Consider the following 25,634-nt stretch of genomic DNA (forward strand, 5'->3'; position numbering starts at 1 on the left):
ATAATCTGTCCCACCAGCTGCAGGGGTGCAACCATCATGGCTGCTCAGGAGCTTCCTGGGGGCTTGGTGCTATTCAGAAAACCATCAGCCCTTCCCCTTTTGTTCTAAGACACGTTGCAAAGATCACTGCTTTGTGCCCCCTTGGCCCTGCTCAGCCTCTGCCAGCTGCCTCAGGAACTGCTGGAGCCCTCCCAAGCCATGGCTGTATCCCTGCCTGAGCCACTCTGCCAGCCTGTCCAGTGATCTTGCTGATGACAGGACCTCTCCAGTGCTGTCTCCAGGCTGACATCTTCCCAGGCAGGCAGAGCAAAAAACCTGGAGGGACCTGATGCCCCAGGCCGTTCCCAGGTCATGGTGATGAGTGGAAGGACCTGGCACCCCAGGCCACTCCCAGGTCCTGGTGAAGAGTGGTGCAGATATGTCCCTGCAGGCACAATCCTCATCCATTCTGAAGGGGAAATTGTTGCCACCACGTCCTGCAAGACAGGCAGGGAGCCTCTCTTGCCCCAGCATGCAGGAAGCTGCTGGCAGTGCTGCGTGGTGCCCAAGCACAGGGTCCAGCATCTCCAGGGAACATGCTGGGATCCAGGGTGGGACGGAGGGTGGAGGACACTCCCTCCACTGCCCTGAGCTCACTGAGCAAGTCTGGGGTGAGCTTCAGCCAAGGGATGGCCTGACAGGCAGCAGAGAGAGGTGCTCATCCCCCTCACCTGCCTTTTACCAGGGTGAGTGGCCAGGGGCCGGGCTGGGCTGCAGCCACACATCACTGCCCTGGCCACGAGTGCAGGAAGGAGCTAAATAACCCCCCTGCACGTGGCACAGGTGGGAATCAGCATCCGTGGTGACTGTGGGCAAGCACCAGTGATGGCTGAGCATTTAGATGGGGAAACAGCCCTGGCCCCTGCAGGGGGCCTGTTGACAGGTGCCAAGTGTTTAATGCTGAGCAAAGTACTCCCCGAGCTCAGCAGTTCCTGTGGATGCAGAGGCTTCCTCGGCAGGGCCGTGGGGTGGGATGCCGGGTGCTCCCAAGGCAGAGGGTCCCCTTGCCCAGGGCCTGGGGCTGCGTCCCCCCCGAGCTCTGCTCCTGCAGGGGTTGCCCCTTGGATCGGCTGGAAACGGGCTGGGCGTGGGGAAGCCTGGCCCGGGTGCCCCCTGCTCCTGCTGCCCAGCCCAGGGAGAGCGGGCAGCGTCTATCCCAGGACGATGTGCCGAGAAAAGCACCGAGGGGGAGCGGGTTCTGCCTTCCCGTCCACAACGGGAGCGTGTGCGGGGGGTTCTCCTCTCGTGTGCCCCGCGGGATCCCGGGCGACCCCGTCCCCTTCTCCCCCAGCCCCCAGCGAGCAGGGAGCTCCTGCCGCCCGCAAGTTGGGCTCCAGCAGCAGCCGAGAGGGACGAGGAGCGTGAGAAGCGGCGGGGGCTGGCGGGGCAGAGCAGGGAGAGATGCTGAGCGGCCGGGGGAGCCGGGAGCGCCCGGCCCGCGGGGCTGGGGCAGCCTGCGCGCGTGGCGTGGGGAGGGGGGCTGGCTGCAGAGCCCACCCACCCCATTGGCTTGCGAGCGGTGACAGGCAGGCTGCTCCCTCCCTGCCGAGCCGCTCGCCTCGGGAGGATGCGAGCAATGTGCGCCAAGTGCCTTTTGCATTAAAGCCGCCCTGCGCTGGAGCTGCCGGGCTCGCGGAGGGGCTGGGGCAGCCGAGGTGGCCCCGTCCCACAGCTGCTGGCCCAGCCCGACCATGGCACGGGCACGGGGGGATCTGACATCCTCACTCGCCCTCCTCGTCGCTCTGGCCGCCTGCCTCTCCGCCACCACCAGCGAAGGTAGGAAGCGGGGCGGCCCTGGAGGGATGGGGCAGCAGCGGGGGGAGCGGCAGGAAGGCTGCGGCTCTTCGGGGGGGATCCAGAGGAGCCTGCTGGCCCGGCTGGGTTCAGCTTCTCCCTGCTCCCCGGGGAGCGCGGCTACCGGTTCCTGCCTACCTGAGTTTGCTGATCCCGGAGCTTTTGCACCGGAGGCTAAACTTCGGAGCTGGGCGGGAGGGCTGGGTTCCAGCCCTGCCTGCCCTGCCCTGCACGGGCTCTGCTGCGGCGTCTGGGGGTGGCTGCAGAGAGGAGAGGGGCACAGCCACGGTGCTCCCCGTGCCCAGCAGCAGCAGGGGCTGTGCTGCCCGGCGTGGGCTGTGAGGGGCACGGGGAGGCGTGACGAGGGCACAGGGAGCTGGAAGGGCACCCTGATGGGGGACGTGTCACCAGAGAAGGAGCTGGAAACTTCAGAAGTGTAAAGCAGGGATGCAGCTGGGGAGCCTCTCATGACATTTGGGTGCCAGGCCGTCAGGCCTGCTCCTCCATCCGGACGCTCTGCCCCGCTGCCAGCCGCACCCATCCCCGGTGCTGGAGGCAGCACAGCCCTGCTCGGGCACCTCAGCCCCCGTGGCTCTGGCAGGGCTGCTCCCACTGCCACTCCCTGCCCACTCCCCACCTCCGGCCGCTCCAGCAGCGGCAGCTTCCCGGGACTGCTGAGATTTCCCACCCAGAGATCTGCCGTTCCCGCTCCCAAGCGTGTCCTTGGCATCCGCAGCAGCATCCTTCCTGCCTTCTGCTGTGCTGGGGAGCCACAGCCAGCATGGCACACCCTCTGCAGCGAGCCCCAGTGCCCGTGCCCTGCCCAGCACTGCTGGTGCTGTCCCTCCCTTCTCCTGCCCCTGCATCCCTGCCATCCCTCTGGCATCCTGAGGCCCGTGGGCCGGCATCGGGACGCCTTGTGCAGTTCACAGCAGCCCAGCGGGCTGGTTCCTTGCTCCTACTGCTCTCTCCCAACATCCACACCCTCCTCCCTTCCCACCCAGCCTGCCTTCCTCACCCGTTCCCAGCTCTTTGGTGGTCCTAACCCTGTTTTCTGCTGGCTGTCTCCTTCCTGGCACTCCTCCTGCTCCTTTCCTAATGGCTTTCCTGCCCTTGCAGCAGGATGCATTGGGCTCTCACTGCTAAGGATGGGCCGTGTGGGTGCAGGATGGGTCTCCAGCCCCCTAACACCCCCAGCTGTAGCTCACCCTCTGCTCCATGGGGCAGCAGCTGCCCCATGTCCTGAGTTCTGGACCATGAAGTGCAGGATGGTGCTCATGCTGTGAATCCAAGCCCTGCCTGAACCCTTGGTGAACCCTGAGCATGTACAAGTGAGCCTGGGGCCCTTTTGCTTTCCTTGGTAGAGGAGATCACTGGCTGCTGGGTTGGGTTTTATGGTGTCTGTATGGACAGCCAGGCCCCAGGCTGCAGTCTGCCTGGGAAAGCCCTTGGGTTTCCCACAAGACTTTTTGGAAAGGAAAGCAGGTCTCAATAACAGCCGTGGTCTGGGGGATGCACAGGGCTGGGATGTGCCGGGTTCTGGGGAGACAAAGGGGGCTGGGACTGGGTTAGACTGGGCAGGAGGTGCTGGGTGGTATTATGATACAGTGTGAGACCCTGCAGAAAGCTGGTGTTGCTCCACCTGCCACCACGGGTCCCAGGGCGTTACTGTGGGGTGGCAAGGGGCAGTTTGGAGCCAGCCAGGCCCTGCAATACGGGCAGTGGAGCTGGGGATGTGGCTGCAGGCTCCTGCCACCCCCAGTGCCTCGGGGGGCTGGGATGGGCTGGTGGCACCATCCGTGCTGCTGCAGCGCAGGTTGTGAGGCACCCTGGCCTGGGGCTGAGGCTAGAAATGTGGAGAGAGGCTGCAAAGAGCTGACCAGCCCTGTTGTCCCCTCAGTCTGGTTCTGCAGGGCTGGGTTCCTTGTTTCTACACGGTGTGAGGGTGCAGCCGTGGAGCACAGAGGGGCCACCACCTCCCACCAGAGCCGCTGCCCGCTTCTCGCCCTGCCTCTCGGGCCACACTGCCCAGCAAACCCAGCACTCCCTTAAGAGACAAAGGGTAGAAAAATTACAGCCCCCAAAATAAATCCGAGGCAGGTGTGGGCTGCACGCTGTGTGTGCAGATTGGGAAGGAATTGGTGTAGAAAGACGTGTTAATCTGAAGAAATCGCTTCCGTCCGATTTTCTTTCCTCTCCAAGAGCTCCCAGTGTCTTGCTCTTTCCTGCAAGATTTGTTTCAAGAAGGTTTGAGCACCTATTTATTCGTTTCAGTCTTGCATGCAGTGGTGCCCTGCAAATGGGAGGAAAAAGGAATTGCTGTTACATGGGAAATCCCCAGATTTCAGCGTGGCAGCCATTGCAAAAGGCACTGAAAGCCAAAACTCAGGGGTTGCTTATTATTTTTGATTTTTCTAGATGGGTGAAAATTCACAGGATGTGGAGGATTTTCATTTGGGTGGCTGGCAAAAAAAGATCCGTTTGAAATGGTTAAATTGCTTTAGAGCAGGGAGGAAGAAAAGTTGTTTGCAATAACAGGAAGACGGTGTGATAGACTAAAATATTCACACTGTTACACACGGCGTGGGCAGAAAAACATGGAAGGAGGTGTCTGATGTGACCCCAGGAGTTGAAGTAAAATAGTAAAATACAAAATATCTTCTGTACCTTTTCACGGGGAAGGGGACCTGGGGACATCTCCCCCAGACTTGTAGGGGTGGCTGAGGTGAACAGCGGGTGATGTGCAGGGGACCAAACTGGGGAGGACGCAGGGCTGGTGACACTGGGATGTTCACCTTTCTCCCCCAGAGTGGGCTTTGGGGATGGAGACTTTTTGGTCCTCCCTTGTCACAGAGATGGGATGCAGGAGAGCAGCAGGGTCCTTGGGAAACCCCAGGGGCTGCTGCGCTGCTGAAACAGGGGCCAGAGGAAAAGCTTGTGGTGGTTTCCCCCGCTAACGTCTCGGTTGTCGACTCATTCGTTGCCCCTCCGCTCAAACAGGAAAAAAAAGAAAAAGAAGAGGTAAAAACCCGGTGCTTTCCTTCAATGCGACTTTTCTACCCCTCCTTGCAGCGACGTCGGGAGAGGAAATAGCTTTTTCAGTTGCAAAAAGGCTCCGTGTGCCTCCTCGAAACAGGAAACAAGAGCTTTAGCTATAAAGACTTTTGGTAACGGGGGGGGGAAGAAGAAGCATTAGTTTAAAGGTGGGAGTTGATTTGGGCTACGTTTGAAAATAACCAAAACCAAAACAACACCCAAACAAACAAACAAACAAAAAACAAAACCAAAAAAAACCCCAAAACCCTCCAAACCCCCCCCCAAACCAACACAACAAAACGTTTTTGAGGTGTGTGATTTTTTGATTGCTCCCAAAATGCTGATATAAAGCAAATACTTACATGATTTTAAGTAGGCTCATGGGGATATGTTTCTGGTCTCCATTTCTGTCCTACTATTAATAGCTTAGAAAACTTCCAGAAAAATCAAACCCCTAAATTTGCAGAAAAAAATACACAAAGCACTTAATCTGTGAGCTCTTTTTTTTTTCCCCCCCCATTCTCCTTGAATTCCTGTTTCCTGAAATTGTGAAGGGTTTATTAGTACCTAAAAAGGTTGGAGCAGATGATCCTTGAGGTCCCTTCCAACCTGGCATTCTAGGATTCTGTGGAAATAAATGGGCACTCGTTTTGTGACAGTGGATATAGATCTGATGAATCCAAATTTAAGTAGGAGAACTCAATTATGAAGGAATTCCCTGTTTGTTGGGTTTTTTTAATTGCTGAGAAATGATGAGAAAACTGTTTTACACAAAAGGAAGGGAAAAAAAAAACCCAAATGGAAGCAACGAACCAGGGCCCCAGAGGGTGCTGAGCCAGGGGGGGAGGGAGACAACTCGTCCCACACATCCTGCTGGTGGGTCCCAGCAGGCAGGACTCCAGGGAATGGCACTTCCATCAAGGCATCCTGACACCTCCTCACTTGGTTTGGTGGGGTTTGGTGTTTTGCAGGTCCCTGCTCACCTTGCTGGCAGTCTTCAGTGCTGCCTTTACCTCCGGGGGTGAATCCATTCATATGGTAGCTCTAGTCAGACCCTGACAGTTATTCTCCAAACCCCAGCGTGTTTGCACGACCAACACTCAAAATCATTCCTTTGTCACAGGGAAAGTATTAACCCCTTCAGTATTAAAAGTGAGTGGTCCTGTTTCCTTCAGAAAGGAACAAAGAAATTCCCCATGTCCTGCCCGTGTGGATATGCAGTACTTAAAAGTCCTAAATAATCATGGAAAGGATGTAACTTCTTTATGGATGGGGTCCAGCCACACTAGTAAAGCTGGATGAAGTGTGTTTGGCCCAGGGATGTGTCCCAAAAGGCATTCAGCATTTCTCTGAGGACAACAGCAAAGGCAGAACCCATCACTGCCTTTAATAATTCATTCCAATGGTTCATCAGCCTTTACAAAATGGGTCCCCTCTTTTCCCTAATACAAATTTGCCTGGCTTCACCTTCCAGCCAGTTGTTCTTGTTAGGCTTTTCTTGCTAGATTACAAAGCCCATCTTTTCCTCCAACTGTAGGGTGAGGGTAACCCTGTTCTCCACCCCTCTCAGGCACAAGCAGGTCAGGCTCTGCAGGTTCCATGCCCTCATTTTTTCCCTCCAGCCCTGGTACTGTGGTTGTGCCAGTGGTACCTTCTGCTCTGTCCCCAGTTCCTCATATTTCAAGTGCTTCATCACATCAGTGAGTGGCACCAGTCCTGGCTGCAGCTGGAGGGACCAGCTCCATCCCAGAGGGCATGGAAAAGTCACCAGATTCTTCCTTTGGATGCAACACCTTTTGTGTTGGGAAGTTCTCCCATACGATTTTTAAGGACTCTCATGACATTTCATGTCACCAGATTCTTCCTTTGGATGAAACACCCTTTGTGTTGGGAAATTCTCCCATACAACTTTTAAGGAGTCTCATGATATTTCATTACCGAAGGCATAAGATATTCAGATGGTCCCCTCAAACATTTTTAGTCTTGGCATTTTTGTCTGTAAAGATGTTCCATTTTAGAAAGGTATTTTTAAGAGAGCAAAGCAATTACCTTTAGAAGAAATGAACTTGCTTTAAAAATGTCACAGGGGCTCAAGCAGCTCAGTGTGGTTTAGGGTGGTGAACTGGTGTGAGAGCAAAAGGTGACCTCAGAGAAATTAAGGAAACAGCATCCAACAGCCTGAAAAACTGCTCTCCAAAGCTCCTGCAGATAATCCAGATAAGTGAGCACGTCTGCAAAAATCCAGAAAGGATAAAAATCAAATCTTTGCCAGGATGCAGGAGTCAGTGGGAGTGTCAGGATGTCTGGTTCGGGTGCCACAGGGTTTGTCCTGCCAACGGACTCTTGGGCTCTGCTAGGGCACAGATCTTGTTCCAGGTCCACCTGAGGCGATGTGGGTGGCATGCAAAGCAGCCAGGAACAACACCAGGGACTCCTGATTTTGGGTAAGAAATCTGCAAAACCCCCAGTAGGCAGGAGGCACGCAGCATGTGGCTGGGGTGTGGAAGCACAGAGATTCTCTGGGATAAGGATCTGGGATGGTGTTAGGGGCTTGTCCAGCATGAGCTTCTGACTTGGGGTCAGAAACCTCAAGTGGCTGAAGCTGAAAATGCATTTGTGTCTATTTAGCTACACCCAACAAACATGAGAAAAGAGAAGGTAGATTCAGGACTGGTGTGAGAACACAAACCCCCCCGGGGAGGCCTCCCATTTCCATGGCTGTACCACGCAGGTACCACAAGCAGAAGTGTTGTGTTTTGTGTTAGAAAACTCTCCTGCTTAATTTTTAGACTGCCATGATATTGTTTTACTGGTGGCATGAGACAGACAGTCTGCCCCTGACCCTGGAACGGCAGCTGGGGGGCACTCTGGTCTGGGTGCAGGTCTGTTACCTGTTCTTGGAGCTTCTGGGTTTGGGGAAACAGGTTGGGGATGCAAGGTGCTGTCCTTTGCTGGCATGTGGGCCGAATGGATCAGGTCACATCAGGGCTTCAGCCAAACAAGGTGCCAAGGGGTGACAGTGCAAGACAGAAGCTCCTCTCTGCTGATGGACGGGTCTGTGTCCTTGCCGTTCCTTAGGCTGGGGACACTGTGATGGAAAGGACTTCTGTGACTCCCAGCTGGCCAAGTCCAGGGACAGCAGATCTGCAGAGTCCTGCTCTGGGGCTGCAGGGACCCTCGGGCTGCCCTCTGAACTCCCCAGTGCAGGCCCCCTCCCCAGCCTTGCTGCCCTCCTGCTCTTTCCTCTGTTCACATCAGAGATTTCTTATGAAATGTCTTGCCTCCCTGACCTTTGTCACCCAGCCCCATCCCCAGAGCCTTCCCACCTCCTCCTCTGCCTTCTGCCCTGAATTACAACCAGCCTGGCTGCCCCTTGAGCCCAAAATACCTCCTTCCCCACCAGCATGAGCTCCTGGCCATGGCAGCACATGCTCAGCCCTTGCTCTGAGTCGTGTGCCTGGCCCATCCTTGAGCCCTGGCACAGCCCGTGTGTTTCAACATTCCCAGTCATTTCTGTCCAGCTGACTGGGCCTGTTTGCACCAAAACCTGCCTGTGCCAGATGCTGGGTCACACACGGTGCTGTCCCCTGCCCAGCAGTGGGTCAGGTGCCTGGGGGTGTTTTAATCTGGATCATTTCAGCCAGGGTAACCCATTAGCCCTGGATGTCCCAGCACACAGGAGCATCAGGACCCTGAAACACAGCAGGAATCATCAGCATTTGACATCTATATTTTCTCACCTATATTTCTCTCAGGGAACATGGTTTTGTTTGGCGTTTGATGCAAGTTGTTTTGGTTTTGCTTTTTTTTCCTGAGGGGGAAAAAGAAAAACAAACCACAACCCTCTGCCTTGTAATTTCAAGGTTTAAAACCTTGCAAAAACTTTATTCAGGGTGTTTTGTTTCTAACGTTGTTTCCCAACACCTCAATCCTACCACAGATGATGCTCACAGGTGGTGATGCTCACAGGTTGTGCTGCTCATTATCTTACATGATACCATGTGGGCTCTGGAAGGATCAGGTTGATCATTTTAGTTTTAAAACCCAAACTGTGGCTTTGTGTTTGCACTGATTGAACAAACAAGCCTTCTTCCTACTTCCAAGTATCTTCTGCTCCTGGCATATTCTAAAGGGTTGACCCTCTGGGCGGTCCTTGTGGGCCTTACCCCTCCTGATGCGTTACAAAACGAGATGAAATTAACTACAGAAAGTTCACAGCAACAACCCAGAGGGCTGAGAAGAAATCCTGCCACGGGGAATTCGGGCGCGGCCAAAAAGCAACACCTGCTTTTTCACGCTAATTGTTTGTAAATGTTTCTTCGCAAATTTATTCCTCCCACCCCCCCCGCCCCAGCCTGATTCTGGCGTTTCCAAAAACCTGGAAATCCCCCATTCTTGACGGGTTTTGGTGACATCTACCTGCAACGCTTTCCTAAATTTCCCCTCTGGGCAGCAGGGGCCGGCGGGGCCAGCACCATCCCCGCTGCAGGACCCAGCAGTGGGGTACAGAGCCCTGCTCCCCCCGGGACCCCCCCGCACCCCTGGGGCACATCCCCTGCCCCACAGCTCCCCGGTGGGAAGCGCTGCCCTACCTGGCTGCTTTCACCGCAGAGCCCCGCTGGGGTTCACCTCGCACGTCGGTGAAGAAATTCCCGGTTATTTCTTCCTTGGTGGGGCAGTCCCGTCCTGGGGAGGGAGAAGCTGAAAGCCAAGCCACACCCCGGGACCCCCCCCACCCCTGGGGCACATCCCCTGCCCCACAGTTCCCCGGTGGGAAGCGCTGCCCTACTTTGCTGGGGTTCACCTCGCACGTCGGTGAAGAAATACCCGGTTATTTCTTCCTTGGTGGGGCAGTCCCGTCCTGGGGAGGGAGAAGCTGAAAGCCAAGCGTCCCCCCGGGACCCCCCGCACCCCTGGGGCACATCCCCTGCCCCACAGCTCCCCGGTGGGAAGCGCTGCCCTACTTTGCTGGGGTTCACCTCGCACGTCGGTGAAGAAATACCCGGTTTTTCTTCCTTGGTGGGGCAGTCCCGTCCATGGGGAGGGAGAAGCTGAAAGCCAAGCGTCCTGCCCTGTCCCCTCGCAGTGCTGCGAGGCCAGAGAGAGACAGCTTCAGGGCTCAGCCTTGCTTTTTCAGGTCGCGGCTGGTTATTCAGCGCAGCCTGGGTTGACTGGTGGGACACAAATCGACACCGTCCCCCCCCAACAACCCCAGCCCCACCTACTCCTGCAAAGTCCCGCCGAGCTTACAGGAGATGGGTGCCGATGGGGCTCGTTCCCCTCCTTCCCAGCAGCCTTTCCCTGCCCCTTTTCCGTACCCCGACTCTCTCTTCCCATTGCCGATGACCCTCCCAGGGCTGCTCCCCCCAGCGCAGGGGGCTGGGGCTGCGGGGTGTGCAGAGCCCTGGGGGGCTGAGCCCACCCGTCCCTGGGGTAGCAGGGATGTCTGACCGTGCCGATAAGAGTTTAATTATCGATGCAAAAGGCGTTGCTGGGCGGGGGGGGAGCCTTGCTGTGAAGCTTGGGAGGCCTTTGAAGTTGGGATGGAGAGGCACTGAAGCCCAGGGGAACAGGGCTGCTCCCACTGACCCTTTCTCCTCACACCTGCACTACAAAGCCCCTTCCTGGGAGGGAGACGGTGCAGTAATTGGAGTGAGTGGGTTAGCAGTGGGTTAACGATTAGCAGGGGAGTTCAGAGCCCTCCTTGGTCCCCCACTGCTCTTCCAGAGGCTGGGGCTCAGCACATCCCCCAGCTTGTCACCCCAGGGCTTGTCCCACTATCCCCTCCATCCACCCCCGGGGGGGCTAAGGGTCTGCAGGCTCCCACAGCTCTGCTCCTGAGCCCGGGATGCTTGAATGTAGGACCTCAAGGTGCCCACATCTCTGTAGGGATGCAATATTATCCCTGCAGGAGCCGTGGCCACCGTGTGAGTGTTGGGGAGGGTTTCTGAGCACTTACTCTTTATAGGTATATGGCAAGAGGTACATGGACCCAGGTAAAATGCACATCCTTTGGATGCTGGTCCCTGCCCAGGCTTGCTCACTCATCCCCAAGCAGTGTTTAGAATTTGGTAGATGACATGGAAATAGATATGGATACAGATATAAAAATGAAGATGTAGGTATAAATTTTATGTCTACATATACATCATATACCTACACAGATACATTCCCCTAATCTTTGACTCTTGCCTAATCTGCACCTGTGAGGTTGCAACGTGCACTGCTCACCCAACATGACGTGATGCAACTGTGCAAAGGAGCAAGTAGGTTCTGCCTTGCATGAGATTCCATCTCAGGACCCTGGTTGGTGCTGGGGAAGGAACCTGCTGGCTTCTAGGTGCTTCCATTCCAACGGGCAATCAGGCTTGACAGCTTTTCTGCCGGCACAAGAATTTCCCCTGACACCTCCTGGTGCTTTGGCTCAATACGCCGAGTCGAGGCCAAGGCACAGAATAGGGGAGACACAAAATGGTGCTCAGGAGGACAAAATGGAGCTCACCGTTTGAGCCTGATGCGTGCAGACAGTCCATAACATCAAACAGAATTGCCCAGCTGTAGGAGAGAGGTCTCCCAAACTGGCACGTTTCTGAGAAGCAGCTCAGCTGAAAGGGGTCCTTTGTGGCGGTCCCGCTCACTCGCCCCCCGGCGTCACGGGTGGGCTCGCTCCGAGCATCACCCTGGAGAGGCACGGTGGCCCGGGGATCCCCTGAGAGGGGCTGGATGGGGGCACTTGTTGGAGGTGATGTGGGGCGTTCCCTTCAGTGCTGGTCTGCAGCCTTTCCCCGAGGTGGGCAGCTGGGTTTTGGGTGGATCGATCCCTCCGTGTCCGAGCTCAGCGCGTAACGGTGCCGTGAGACGGACGCTCACACCCACAGGCACCTGTGCTGTACCAGGAGCTCTTGGGGGTGCCTTTGTGTTCGTGCAGTGCCCACTGCAGTGGGTTAACGGGCAGGACTCTGAGGCACTTGGCTGAAATGCTTGGGAAGGAACAAAAGAAAGAACTCAGCCCTCTTCCTGCAAAGAGGCATGAGCAGCCCGCTCCGTGGCCGGGCTGCAGGGAATGCCAGCTCGGGTAGTTATTTGTGCACCAAAGCATCCACAAGGAGATGGCTCCTTCACCTCCGTGAGGCTCTGTGACAGCCAGATGGTCCACCTGGTGGGACGGGGTGGAGCAAGGTGGCTCCAGGTCCCACGCACCACTGTGCAGACAAGCCCGGGTATGTCCCACCACATCTGCTCTGATCTCACCGTTGTTCCCCGTGGCGTGATGCTCCAGCAGGACCCCACGCTCTGCAGGCACCTCGTGCTGCCTGGGGCATCCCAGCGTGGGAAAGCGGGTGCAGAGACCATGGTGGGGGCAGAGAGGGTCTGCAAAGCTGATCCCCTCCCTGCAGCCTGCCTGCCCGGGTCACTGAGATCGTGCTCCCTCCTGGTGAGCAGGGAACTCCCCAGCCCAGGCTCCTGCTGAGCGAATTACCCAGGGAAAATAGGCAGAAAATCTTCAGATTAACAATAACAAATAAAAATGGATTTGAGATCTCCGAGGTAATTACTCCGTGCTGAGGGCAAGGGGCCTCTTCAGAGGTGAGAGCCATGCCGTGTGGGGAGTGCAGGGGCTCAGCCCTCAGCCCGCTGTTGGGCCGATGGAGTCACACGAGAAACCCTGGAAATGCTTTCAAATTGTTCTGCTAACATTAATAAATGCCTCAAAAGCTCCTAATCTGCTCTGTCAGTAGCATGACGTCCGGGTGTTTCACAGCCAGCTCACGTCCCCGCTTCCCCCTCTTCTCTCCCTGCCTGGAAATATTAAATGCAAGTGGCACCCGTTCCTCTGGCTGCTGGGACCAGCCTCATGCTGAGCCTCTGCAGGGACTGGAGCTGCTGTCCCAACATGACCACCCCCTCCTCAACAAGCTGGTGCCTTGCACCAAGACCACGTCCTTGCTCCAGAGCCTGGGGACTGGCCACCAGGGATGCTGCTGCACGTTGAGGTGTGGTTTGGGGCTGCTCAAGGGTGGGGAAGAGCAGCCAGAACAAACACAGCATGCAGCGTGGCCTTGACCTTGTAGGGTCCTGCAGGGCAAAGAGAACTGGGGAACACTGGGGGTCCCTGAGGAGCCTGGTGCTGCTGAGGGGGGCTGGGGGTGGGCACACTGGCAGGACGCCTGTGGCGCTCGCTCTCCAGGGCCAGGACACTTTGCTAACACCACCCGCCAAGCTTCCAGCCCTCTGGACCTGTACCCTGGAGCTGGGGCTCCTGCCCCAGGTGCTGAGCAAGTTGGGGGGTTAGCAGGAAGCTCCCAGGCTCTCTGCTGCCTAATGCTGTGGGATCTGGGTGTGGGGCCCAGAGGCAGCATTTGCCACTCGAGGTGCTCACCCTGTGCGGGCAGCAGGGCTGCAGCATCACCCTCCCTGCTGCTGGCACCCGGCAGGTCTGTAGGCACTGCACAAGGGGCTGGAGCACAGGTCTTAGGAGCAGTGGATGAGGGAGCTGGGGGTGTCCAGCCTGGAGACAAGGAAGTGAGGGGAGACCTGCTGGCTCTGCAGCTGCCTGAGAGGAGGTTGGAGCCAGGGGGGTCGGGCTCTGCTCCCCAAGAACAAGGGATGGGACAAGAGGAAACGGCCTCAAGTTGTGCCAGGGGAGGTTCAGATTGGAAAATGGGAACAATTTCTTCCTGGCAAGGGTTGTCAGGCCCTGGCCCAGGCTGCCCAGGGCAGGGGGGGAGTCCCCATCCCTCGAGGGGTTTCAAAGCCATGTAGATGTGGTGCTATGGGACATGGTTTAGTGGTGGGCTTGGGGTTAATGGTTGGACTTTATGATCTTAAGGGTCTTCTCCAACCAAAATGAATCCATGATTTTATGATTCTAAGTTTCCACGGAAAGCTCCTGAGCACGTTCAAAGGCATCCTTGCCTCTCCCCCTGAAGAAGCTGCTCCCCTCTCCTTGCAGATTTACCCCTGTCTCATTAAGCTGGGCTCCTGGTGGTGGCAGGGCTTTTGAAGGGTTGGCTTTGAAGGCCTCCTCCTGCAGCCTGTCCCCCACGGTCTGGCCTCTCCAGTGGGGTGTCAGCCAGAACCATGGGGGGTCACTTTGTGCTGGAGCCAGGCACGGAGTTGTGCAATTACAGTGGCTGTGGGGGTGCAGACTTCAAACTAGTGATGCTGGGAGGGATGTGAGCCTAACGGGCTCGGTGAAGCCTCTGGAGGAGAAGTGTCCAAGTGAAGCACAATGCTCCAAGTGCATCGGTGTTGTTGAGGGTGGAACTGGTGGACAACCTGATGCGTGGACTTTGTTTTGCCAGATGCTCCTCCCTTGATTGGCATCCTCTCTGACCTGCTCTGCATCCCCTCAGACCTGCTGTGTGCAGCCTGCTCTCCTCCCAAAGGACACGTTGCTCCCGGTCTCATGGGCATCACACCCCTGCCCCCCAGCTCTACCCCAAATCAAGAGCTTGGGGGACAATCAAATGAGTGAGGTTGTTTGTGGTGGCTCAGTTCTTTGCCCCTGAGGGCTGGAGAGAAAGCTTTCTAATGCAGGGTTTTTCTCCTGTGTTTTCCAGTGAACTTGCTAGACACGTCAACAATTCCAGGGGACTGGGGCTGGATGACTTATCCCTCCCATGGGGTAAGTATGAAGCAGCTGTTGGCACACGATGGACCCCATTGAGATGGGTCACCATGGATTTTCCTGGGCAGGGTAAATGGACATCTCAGCCCCAGGCTGGTGCCTTGGTCAGTGCAAATGGGGCTAAGTGACCGTGTCTGTTGGAAAATGCCAGTTTGAAAGACTAGCAATGGGGTGTTGCCAGTCTGGAAACACTGTTTAACCCTCTTGTGTCCCTTGGTAGGGAGCAGGTTGTCACCAGGTCCTGAGCTTTGAGAGAAATCAACAGCTGGGTCACCTCATGGGCACTCACCCCAAGAAGCACCTCATTCCTTGCTGCAGGAGCAGCAGACCCTGCAGATGGGTAGATTCTTACAGGGAATGGGGTTGTAAATGCCCAGCCCTGTGATGTGTCCAGGAGGGATGTGTGAGTGGGAACCCCCACGGTGATCCTGACATCTCCACGGCCTGGATCCTCTCCACACCCTCCCTTCACTTGCAGTTCTGTGTCCAGGTTTTCCTGCTGCAGCAGCTTTCTGGGAACTGTGGCTTCGAGCTGGTGGTGGTGCCCTGGTGTAGGGATTTTGCTCCTTCCTTTAGTGAACAGAAACAAGCCCATAAATACACACAGGACCAACTGCAGGGCACAGTGGGGCTTGCTGCAAGCACAGAATGTGCAAAATTGGGGTGTCTACCTGGCTTTCCCTGCTGTGTTGATTTTCCATGTCCACTCTTTTTCATCCCCTCTCTGAACTAAATGGTCTTAATCTCTTCAATTCCACCTCCTACAGAAATCTTCCCAGGCCTCTAATCATTTTCATTGATCTGGTGCTTGAGACTTTCAGTCCCCGTGCTGCTTGAGCAGCAGCAATCAGGACTGTGCATTAATAATAATAACAATGATCAGATTTATAGCAGACATTATCATATATGTAAATATATCACACCATCAACTCAGCTCTAATTTGAGCAGTTAGCTGTTGCAATGATGACTATCCTGGAAATGTGGTAGCTGCAGAGGTACAAGGTCAGGGGGGGGCTGCAGAGCTAATGTGATGTGATCTCCTGCATAAATACAGGCCTTCAGACCTGTCAATTCACTCACATCTCAGAGGAGCCCAGCTTGTAGAAAAAAAACCCATCCTTGACTACAAAATTGCTGCTGGTGGTAAATCCTCCAGGTCCTGCAGTGGGGTTGTTAGCAGGTCAATGTTAAAAAACCCATCGTCAGGCAGGTTTGCCTGGTTTCAGTTTCCAGCCACCAGACCCTCTTCTGCTGTTGCCTGGCTGAGGGGGATGCTGTCCATGTTGTCCTCTGCACGGTCATGCACTGGCTGCCCTCCGTGGTGTGGTTCTGCTGCCGTTTCATCCCACCCCTGCTGCCAAATCCTGGCATCCTGGGGGTCCCAATGCATCTTGAGGGGATCAGGGACCATGGCTTCCTCTGCTCCCCTGGAGGGAGGATGTTTCTGGGATGTTTCTTGCATTGGGGGCTGGCTTCTGTTGTCCACTTCCCCTGCTCTGCCCTTCACCCCATCCTAAGGAATTCCTCCCCACAGTCAGATAACCAATGCTCCAGACTGCCCGAGACCTTCCTTCTTCTGGATTTTCCACCATGAGTCCAGGTCCCAGATGCCTCCCCAGGCCCATTGCCACCTGCCAGACATGCTGCTCTGGGAAAGGGCCTGAGTTTGCTGCTCACCACCTCAGGAGAACTGCTGGTGTCCCTGCACTGTGGTGTGTTGTGACCCTGGCAGCCCTTGGGTAGAGCCCAGTTGCTGGTGCAGTGTGGGGCTGGTGCACTCTGAAAGAATATTTCAGGTCCCTTAGTTTTTGCTTCCATTTCCTTAGTTCAGACACTCCTGGTGTGCAAAAAGTAGCAGTGTCACCCCTGCCCCATGCTGCCCTGTCCTGCCTGAGCTGTGGGTGCAGCACGTCCTGGATGCCAGGGTGCAGGATTCCCCTGCAGTGTCTCTGCTCTGCCCATGGTCACACACATCCATCACAGCATCCTCCTACCAAGGGATGGTGATGCTGACCCTGGCTCCCCAGCAGAAGTCACACTTGGGTTTGCTTTATCCACATTTCCATTCCTCTAGGAGCCCAGGGCCACCTCATGGGTGACAGCAGAGAGGTGGGTAGCTCTGGCTGGGTCTTTGCACAGCACTCAGCAGCACAGAGCCTCTGTCCCCAGCCTGAAGAGCTTAAGGAGGGGGCTTGTGTCAGCTAGCTCAGTCTCTGGTGCCCTACAGCTTGCTTCTCCAGGATTTGCAGGTCCTTGTCCCACCCCTCTGGGTCTCCTGGGGGTGCCAGTCTCAGAGGTTTCCTTTTCTGGACTGGGAGATTGCAGAGCTGCCTGCAACTGCCAAGGCAGCAGTCCAAAGCATCCAGCATTGCAAAACTGGAGAGGTACCTCTGGCCAAGGCCTGACGTTTTCATCACACCCGTGGACGAGGTGAATTTGCCTTGCAGGAAGGGGTTTTTCCCCTCTCTGGGTTTGCTGTGGCCAGCAAGAGCAGAGGAGCAGGAGTGACACGGGCGCGGTGGAAACCAGCAGCACAGCCAGCCCTGGGGAGCCTTGAGCCATCAGGGAGGCAAGCATGGCCTGTTTTGACATTTCCTCTTGCCAGATAATTAACCGAGGGCTAATTGGCTGTAATTGCCGCTCAGGGGTTTAATTGCCTTCCCCCCCCTCAGCTCCACCCTGGAGACACGTGCAGGAAGCAGAAGGGTCAGAGCATCCCTGTCCCGCAGGCGGCGGCTCCTCTCAATTAGAGCTTCAAAGAGCTCCCGGGAGCTCTGCAGCTCCTCCATCCCCAGAACAATTCCCTTTGCACTGAAAATTAAACTCTTATCAGCGCTGTCAGAGAGGCTGCCCCTTTCCCTTCTGTGCCTCTGGTTTCCCAGCTCTCCCCAGCAAAATGTCCCAGTGCCCTTCTGCTCCCTCTCCTTGCTGGGCACGTGTCCTGCAGGATCAGAGGGAGCCTGACTGGCCCCTTTGCAAATTGCTTTTCTACTGACTAATTAAAACACTGATGAGATAAGTCAATATATTATTAATAATTATTGTATCGTCTACTTTGATTTATGAAGTCAGACAGGAAATGATTTTGTCCAGACACAGGGTACCTAAGGAGCTTGAGTGATGCCTTGTAGAAGCCAACTATGATTGAAGCACCTTGAGGGCAGGAGGAAGGCCCCCCCATGCTGCCCACAACCTCCCCATCTGCCCCCACCAGCACCTCTGTGGCCTGGTCCCACAGCATCCCCCCTGGCATGGGTTGGGGTCACCCCAGAGGTGGCATCTGCCACCCAGGCAGCTGCCCCAGTGCCCACCGTACTCCATGCTGGCTTTGCTGGTGGGAGCACCAGGAAAGACCTTTGGAGGTGGTTTGGAACCTCTCCTGGGCAACCTGGCCTGGTGGGAAATGTCCCTGCCTATGCAGGGGGGGTTGGAACTGGATGTTCTTTAAGGTCCCTTCCAACCCAACCCATTCCATGAAGCTATGATTCTGTGATCTCTGCCCCTCCACTCCTGCTGAAGGGAGGTGTCCTGAGGCCCCTGGGCACAACGAGCCAAGGGTGCTCTTCCCTCTTTCTGCAGTAGTTCAGAGAGAAAAGGGGCAAAAGGCACCAGGTTTGCTTGAGCAGCCAGCTGAGAGCATGCACAGCACATTTGCCCACAGGATGGTCCCTCAGCAGTTGGCTGCACATCAGAGAGGAGCATTTTATGCTGCCCCAGCACCAAACTGTTTGCAGGGCAAAGCTGACACAGCAGAGAACTTTTTCTGCCTGGCTCTGGCCCTGCAACCAGGCCAGACTGTTGCTTGGATGAACCTCTGACACAACAGCTCTATCATGGAGCAGGGTCTCCCTGTGCCCCAAGCCCACCCTACAAAAAGCCTGTTCCCAGTCCAAGCTGGGCTGTGTGCTTGCAATTGCAACCCCCACCAGGACCATGTCTTCTCCTTGGAGCATGAAAAGATACTGGAACTCTCTCATCTGCCCAGGCCATGTCTTCTGCTCTCCTTCACTTTAATGTCCTTGTGCCATTTATTGGGTTTCTCCTCCAATCTGGAGCATCTGCCTGGATCCAGGAATAGCAGCAAGTTACAGGGCAAGCTGCAGTGAAATGAATTTTCTTGGGGGGAAAAAAAAAACACCAACAAAGCTGTGTAGGAATTGAACATTGGAAAATAAAAATTTAGACTAGTAATTGAGATAAAAGCTTCTTCCAGTGCTTGTTCAGAAAATGCTGGGTTACTTCTAATTCCCCAGATGCTGGTCACTACCAGGAATTAATCACCTGTAGTGAAGCTCAGGGTAGTTAACTGCCTGACAAATCCCTCCTTAGCCACAGCAGTGACTGATTTCATGGGGATTATCCCCATTAAAACCTCCCATCTAATGATGTAAGAATGCAAAGCAGCCTTCTCTGTTTCTCTCTCAGTGCCAGTGGTGCAAGGGACCCTCCTGGGGAGCAGCTGTATCTCAGGGCTGCTCGTGGGAGGAAGGAAGGTGCTGGGTGTCCCAGCAGAAGCAAAAGCTTTGCAGGGAGACCTCATCCCTTGGCACCCTCCACGGCCACTGTGAGGGCAGTGGGAGGCTGAGCTGCTGCTCCAGCAGGACGTGGCCTCTCCTTGGGTATTCACCCCCTCTGCTCCTCTTCCTCCCCACTCTGCTGCCTTGTGCAGGCCCTGGGAGACTTCTAAGCCCTTGCTCAGCCACACAGATATCTGGCGTTTGCATCTTTTGCCTTTCATAATCTGGTGTTGACTTTAATTTAAACCATTGGGCCAACCCCTGCATGCAGATGCAATCGTGTGTGTCCCCAGCACCTGCACTCCCCACCTTAATTAAGATGTCCTCATTTCCATCTCGCTGGGGGATCTTATCACAATCATGGGGGCTGGGCTGAGCTTCATTTAATAAAAGCCACTTCCAGCCATCAGCTGGGCACAGGCAGTGCCAGGGGTGCATGGTCCCTGTGCTCTGAACCAGTGGTACCCAGCTCCACAGCCACCCATGGGTAGAGGCTCCTCTCCCTGCCCATAAGGGCTTGTAATTAGGGTGAAACAGGAAGAACCCTTCAAGTCATGGGGATTCCTGGAGTGGGTCCCTCCCTCCCGAATGCCCAGCAGGTTCTGGGACCTGGCAGAGCTCGTGGGACCTGTTTTGCCTTGTGGCACACTGGGAAGATGCACCTGTGGCCCAGCTTCCCTCCACACCTTTCCACCGATGGCAGAGCACTGGTCCTGCAGTGGTACCAACAAGGGGCTTTGGACCATCCTGTGATGCTGCATATGGGGAAGAGCTGACAGTCCAACTGCTGAACAAAAAAGGAAAACAAACAAAAAAAAAAGGTTTGGAAGAGGGATGCTGTAAATGTAAAACCTCCAGGTTCTCCCCCACACTTGATGCTGACCACCACTGCTGCTTGGAGATGGACGTTTAAGTGACGACACTGCCAGTGGTACCACAAGGTGTGGGGACACTGTGGTGACAAATACTGTCCCCTCTGCCAGACTGAGGAGAGAAGTGAATGTCTGCAGACCCAAAGCAACCACGCGTGGTGGAGGCCACGGAGTTTTGTCACAAAAGAATAACCTCCTGTTTCCCTTGCTGGGAAAGTTGTGGAGACCCCCAGGGCTGCCAGGCACTGCAGAGGGGACCTGGCTGTGCGTGGTGGGGAGCATCCTCACTGCCACCCCCAGCTCTGCCCATGGGTTCCCTCCTGTGCACAGCTCTGCCTTGCTCCCCACAGGAACCCAGCAGGGAAAAGACAGGAAACAGATGGCTGTGCTAATTTGTGCTCGATTAATTGCGACAATGACTTCCTCACCCTGGGCAGTGCAGGGTGGGGGGGTGTGGAGGTGGGTGCAGGGGCTGGTTGTGCCCTGCCCGCTGCTGCAGCTGCTCCAGGGCACTCCTGTGCCCTTGGCTGTGTGACAGGAGGGGACACTGGCTGTCACGGCCCCTTCTGCAGCCTCATCTCTGCAGCTGGGGGTGTCAGGGCACAGCAAGAGGGGCACAGCTCACCCCTCCAGAGGAGCACAGGGGGAGCCTGGCCACTTGCCCTGGTGCAGAACAAGTCCTCGGTGCTCTTTGGACCTAGGATGAACCCAGGCATCTCTGGAGTTCAGAAGATGATTTTTTTTTTTTTTAAGACAACCAATGAGAAATACCTTTCTCTCCTGGTAGTGACTTGGCCTCCACATCCTTTTGCCAGCACGTTCCCTCCCCTCTGAAGAGCTTTTGTTGAAGTCTGCACCTGGAGCTCTTTAGGACAGAAGAGCAGAGTTTTCAAGATGCTGGGGGAGTTTTGAAGATGTACATGATCTCAGTGACTGCCCTGATCACCCCAGCACCAGCAGAAGGCACAGCAACATCTCCTCCCCAGGAGCTGCAGGTCAAGGAAGTTAAATGAGGAAGGGCTTTCCCATCTGAGAGGGCAGAAGGGCACAGGCTGTTTTACAGGGATCACTGAGAACCTCTTGCCAGTATCTCAAGCTGTAGAGGTGTGATGCCCTCCTCCAGCTGTGCCCTGTCCCTTGGGGCTGGCAGGCCCATTGCCAGGCAGTGAGGTGCTTGTCCCAGCAGATCTGTGTCCCCTCCAGCTCCCCCAGACACTTGGGTGAAGCCTCCAGGCTCACACCCCTTGGAGCATCTGGGCTTGTGCTCGTTTTGTGTCTGCAAGGAACACGGGTCACCCCTCCTGAAAGAAAACACCGTATTTTCCCAGTCAGAGCAAGCCCAGAGATCTGTTTCAATGCACTCAGAATGCTGCTCAAAAGGTTTGTTTTCCTGCTCTGTGCAGCACTGCTGGAGCTTTGCTTGTTGCCCCCAGACCCCAGAGAGCAGACAGGCAGGCAGGGCACACACAGCGCGAGGTGGGGGCTGGTCCCCAGCAGAGCTGGCAGCCCAGGAAGGTGCAGGCAGGGGGTGCTGAAGCTGTGGGGGGGTGATGCTTTGGTGGGCAGAGCAGCCAGTGCTGCAGAGGTGCCAGTATTGTCCTCAGCTTCTGCTGGGCTGTGCCTTTGGCTGCCCCTCACAGCAGGACTCAGGCATGGTGCTGGGACACAGGCATCTTCAAATCCTGTTGCTAAGCCCATGAAAAAGTCAGGTTTGAAGTCCTCTTCCTGCTCCTCTTCCTCCTCCTCCCATAAGAAAGATTCAAAGATCCCAGATACATCCATGTGAGATGTGACTGGGGTGCCTGGTTTGGACAGGGCTGTGAGCAGAAGAGGTCGTAGGAATCCCATAGAGAAGGGAAGATCTCTGGGTCCTGGTGAGGGTTTGGTGGAGTTGGAGAGGGTGGAGAGGGAGACATGTGAGGCAAAAGCAAGACCCAAAAAGTGTCCTGTAGCCCTCAGCTACTAAGTTCAACTTGTGCCTCAGCTGTGGGCCTCATTTATCTCCAAAATCTCACTCCTTCTCTATTCTCATGATGCCCTCCCTTGGGTGACATAAATGGCCCTGTCCCACCAAACTCATTCATGCCACCCCTCCACCACAGTCCTGCTTGCTGCAACCTGCTTTTGCCCAACATCTCCTCCCCAAGCTCACCCTGCTGCCACTTTGGATTTTAATCCTGGAGCTGTCAAGCTCTAAGCCCCTGGGTTCCCTGAGCTGCCACCCAGCCCAGCCTCTCACCTGGGCTGAGCATTGGAACGGGTTGCCCAGGGAGGCTGTTGATGCCCCATCCCTGGAGGTTTTTAAGGCCAGGTTGGATGAGGCTTTGTTCAACCTGCTCTAGTGGTGGGGGTCCCTGCTCATGGCAGGGGGGTTGGAACCTGATGATCTTTAAGGTCCCTTCCAACCTTAATGATTCTATGATTCTATGACTGTGGGGTCCCACTGAGGAACCGCTGACTCCACCTTGCCTGGGAGGCAGGGGGCTCTAAGCCCCAGGGACCCCTTCTTCTTCATGGAAGTCTTGTGTTTGCTGCACCCTTCCCCTTCACCCTGTGTTATGCACCCCAAAAATCATCCTCCAGCTGGAAAGCTGCCCCTTTGGTTTGGGTGTGGAGATTGCATGAGCCAGGAGGGACCCAGGTGAGCACCACACAGGTGCCTTCCTGCTGCTGCTGCAAATGGTGGGTTGGGCACCAAGAGAAGGGACTTGCAGACATGGAGTGGAGTGGATGACAGGGCCAGAGGAAATGGCCTGAAGCTGCACCAGGGGAGGTTAAGTCTGGATATCAAATAATTTCTTTACCCAAAGAAGGGCTGGACAGTGGAACAGGCTGCCCAGGGAGGTGGTGGAGTCACCATCCCTGGAAGTGTTTAAAAGAAATGTAGATGTGGTGCTGAGGGACATGATTGAAGCACTGAACGGGTAGATGAGGTTATGGTAGGTGGATTTAGGTGATGGTTGGACCTGATGATCTTCAGGGTCCCTTCCAACCAGGATGATTCTATGATTCTATGACACGTCCTGGAGGGTCTGGAGCCCTCCCAAATGCACGCTGCCATCAGATTCTTCCACCTGATCAGACTAGTGCAAGCATCCCTGTCTGCAGACAGGGGTGCACCTCACCCAGTGCCACACCAGGGTGAGAGTCACCACCCAAATTAGTGCTGGGTGAAGTCAGCTCATCCTCATTTCCCTGTGGCCTGGGGCAGCAACGATCTCTCGACCAGACGTGGCTGCAGGAGCAGAGGGAGGTCACAGACCCCTGCACGCCCTGCACTCAGCTGGTGTCTGGGGTCACCTGGCGTGACCTGTTCTCTCTCTGTCCCACAGTGGGATTCCATCAATGAAATGGATGAGTTTTTCAGCCCCATCCACACCTACCAGGTCTGTAATGTCATGACCCCCAACCAGAACAACTGGCTCCGAACCAACTGGGTCCAACGGGACGGCGCCCGGAGGGTCTACGCGGAGATCAAGTTCACGCTGAGGGACTGCAACAGCATGCCCGGCGTGCTGGGCACCTGCAAGGAGACCTTCAACCTCTACTACCTGGAGTCCGACCGGGACTTGGGCACCAGCACCCGGGAGAGCCAGTTTCTGAAGATTGACACCATTGCAGCCGACGAGAGCTTCACCAACGCGGACCTGGGGGTGAGGCGCCTGAAGCTGAACACCGAGGTGCGGGGCGTGGGGCCGCTGAGCAAGCGGGGTTTCTACTTGGCCTTCCAGGACATCGGCGCCTGCATCGCCATCGTCTCGGTGCGGGTGTACTACAAGAAGTGCCCGGCCATGGTGAGGAACTTGGCTTCCTTCTCCGAGGCTGTGACCGGAGCCGACTCGTCCTCCTTGGTGGAAGTGCGGGGAGAGTGCGTGGGCCACTCGGAGGAGAGGGACACTCCCAAAATGTACTGCAGTGCTGAGGGAGAGTGGTTGGTGCCCATTGGGAAGTGCGTGTGCAGTGCTGGCTACGAGGAGCAGCGGGATTCCTGCACGGGTGAGTCCCTGCTTCTTGCTGGCGGTGGCTGCCAGGGAAGGGGTGGCTGCACGGGGTCCTATTCTCCTCGGGGAAGGGCTGAGGACAGGTGTCTGCTTTCAGAAAACTTGGACAGTCAGCATCTCTGGAGGCCAAGGGCTGCCTGAGCCTTTGTTGGGTGGCTTTATGCTTCCAGAACGCGTTGCCAGTACCACTGCCAATCTCCTTGGGAGCTCCTGTGAGCAGGTCCTGGTGCACGGGGCATGGCTTTGGGACAGAGACTGGGGGATGGTTATCAGGAGAGGAATGTTGCTCAGACATCCCACCCTGCTGCCCCCAGCAGCTCTGGCCGGTGCCGAGATCTCTGCTCGTGAGTTTTGGCCCTTCCCAAACACCTGCCACTCACTTCCATTCAGCAGGGGGTTTGACAGGGAGGAAAGCAAAAAGTAAACCCCTAAAATCAAGGTGACTGTGTCCATCCATCAGCCCTGCCAGGGGCTGTCCAGGGTGTGGAGAGCCCTCCCTGGGTTCTCGGTGCTGCTGGGCACGCTTCGAGCTGCCAGCTGTGCAAACTGTGATAAGGAGAGGGGTGAGCAGCAGCAGCCCTGCAGCAGGCACAGGGATGTGTGAACAGAGCCTGGTGCCCCCTGAGAGGCCTCCAGACAGATCTGTGTGCTCTGGGTTTCTTTCTGGGACCAGTCGAGGGGAGCAGCACAAAGAAGAGCTCGGGGGCCTTTGTTTGAGTTCTGTGAAAATGTCAAGTGGATCATTGGTCTTAGGGACGTTTGACACAAGGTTAGGATGTCCAGTGTGGGACTGGAATGGATCCAGGTGCCACTGGGACCTGTGCCAGCCCCGGCCAGTCCCCAGCTGTGCAGAGGGGGAAAGAACGGGCAGAGTAAAAGCATCTATCTGGAACTCCTCCTGCCTGCAGCCATTGATTTGAAAGTCATCCTGGGATAGATCTGGTAACTCAGGAACTGTCTTCTCCCTCATTAAAAGGTGGGTGCGAAGCAGGGGGCCACATGCAGCTGTGGAAGGGGGCACTACATGGGCCATCTGGATGGTGTGGTCCCAGCCCCACAGCTGGAACAAGACACAAGTTGGAGGTTTGGATCAGAAGAGCCAAACATCCCTTCCCTGTATTCCTCTCCTGCCAACCTGGACAGCAGACTCTGCCACACGAGATCACAACCTGAAAGCTTGGAGGCACAGAGGAGCCCCAGGGGCCATCTTCTGCTCAGCCCACCCCATTTTCCTGTGTTACCTTGGACATGTTTGTCTCTCTCCTGGAAGCAAAGCTGTGGGAGAGAATCTAGACTCATGGAAGCAGTTTGGGTTGGGAGGGACCTTAAAGATCATCCAGTTCCACTGGATGATGGGCAGGGACACCTCCCACCAGCCCAGGCTGCTCCAAGCCCCATCCAACCTGCCCTTCAACACTGCCAGGGATGGGGCAGCCACAGTTGCCCTCTTTCAGCTTGAAATGGTTCCTCTCATCCCATCCCTCCCTGCCCTTGTCCCAAGCCCCTCCCCAGCTTTCCTGGAGCCCCTTCAGGCACTGGAAGGTGCTCTAAGCTCTCCCTGGAGCCTTCTCTTCTCCAGGCTGAACACCCCAACTCTCCCAGCCTGTCTCCAGAGCAGAGCTGCTCCAGCCCTCCCATCATCTCCGTGGCCTCCTCTGGACTCTCTCCAACAGCTCCATGTCCTTCTTGTGTTGGGGACCCCAGAACTCGACCCAGCCCTGCAGGGGGGTCTCACCAGAGCAG

At 55.9% G+C, this 25,634-nt stretch overlaps 1 protein-coding gene across 1 annotated transcript in view; it reads left to right on the top strand.

Moving 5' to 3' along the window:
- The first annotated feature begins 1,694 nt into the window (after positions 1-1,694).
- The window catches only part of EPHA8 (EPH receptor A8), a 52,284-nt gene continuing 28,344 nt past the window's right edge, over positions 1,695-25,634 (top strand). The window contains exons 1-3 of the mRNA XM_051637374.1: positions 1,695-1,815; positions 14,433-14,497; positions 23,223-23,886. Of these exons, the coding sequence (XP_051493334.1) occupies positions 1,731-1,815; positions 14,433-14,497; positions 23,223-23,886 (814 nt within the window). The 5' untranslated portion in view covers positions 1,695-1,730. The remainder of the gene's footprint in view (positions 1,816-14,432; positions 14,498-23,222; positions 23,887-25,634) is intronic.

The sequence above is a fragment of the Apus apus genome, chromosome 20 (assembly GCF_020740795.1).
Source record: "Apus apus isolate bApuApu2 chromosome 20, bApuApu2.pri.cur, whole genome shotgun sequence".
Taxonomy (NCBI): Eukaryota; Metazoa; Chordata; class Aves; order Apodiformes; family Apodidae; genus Apus; species Apus apus.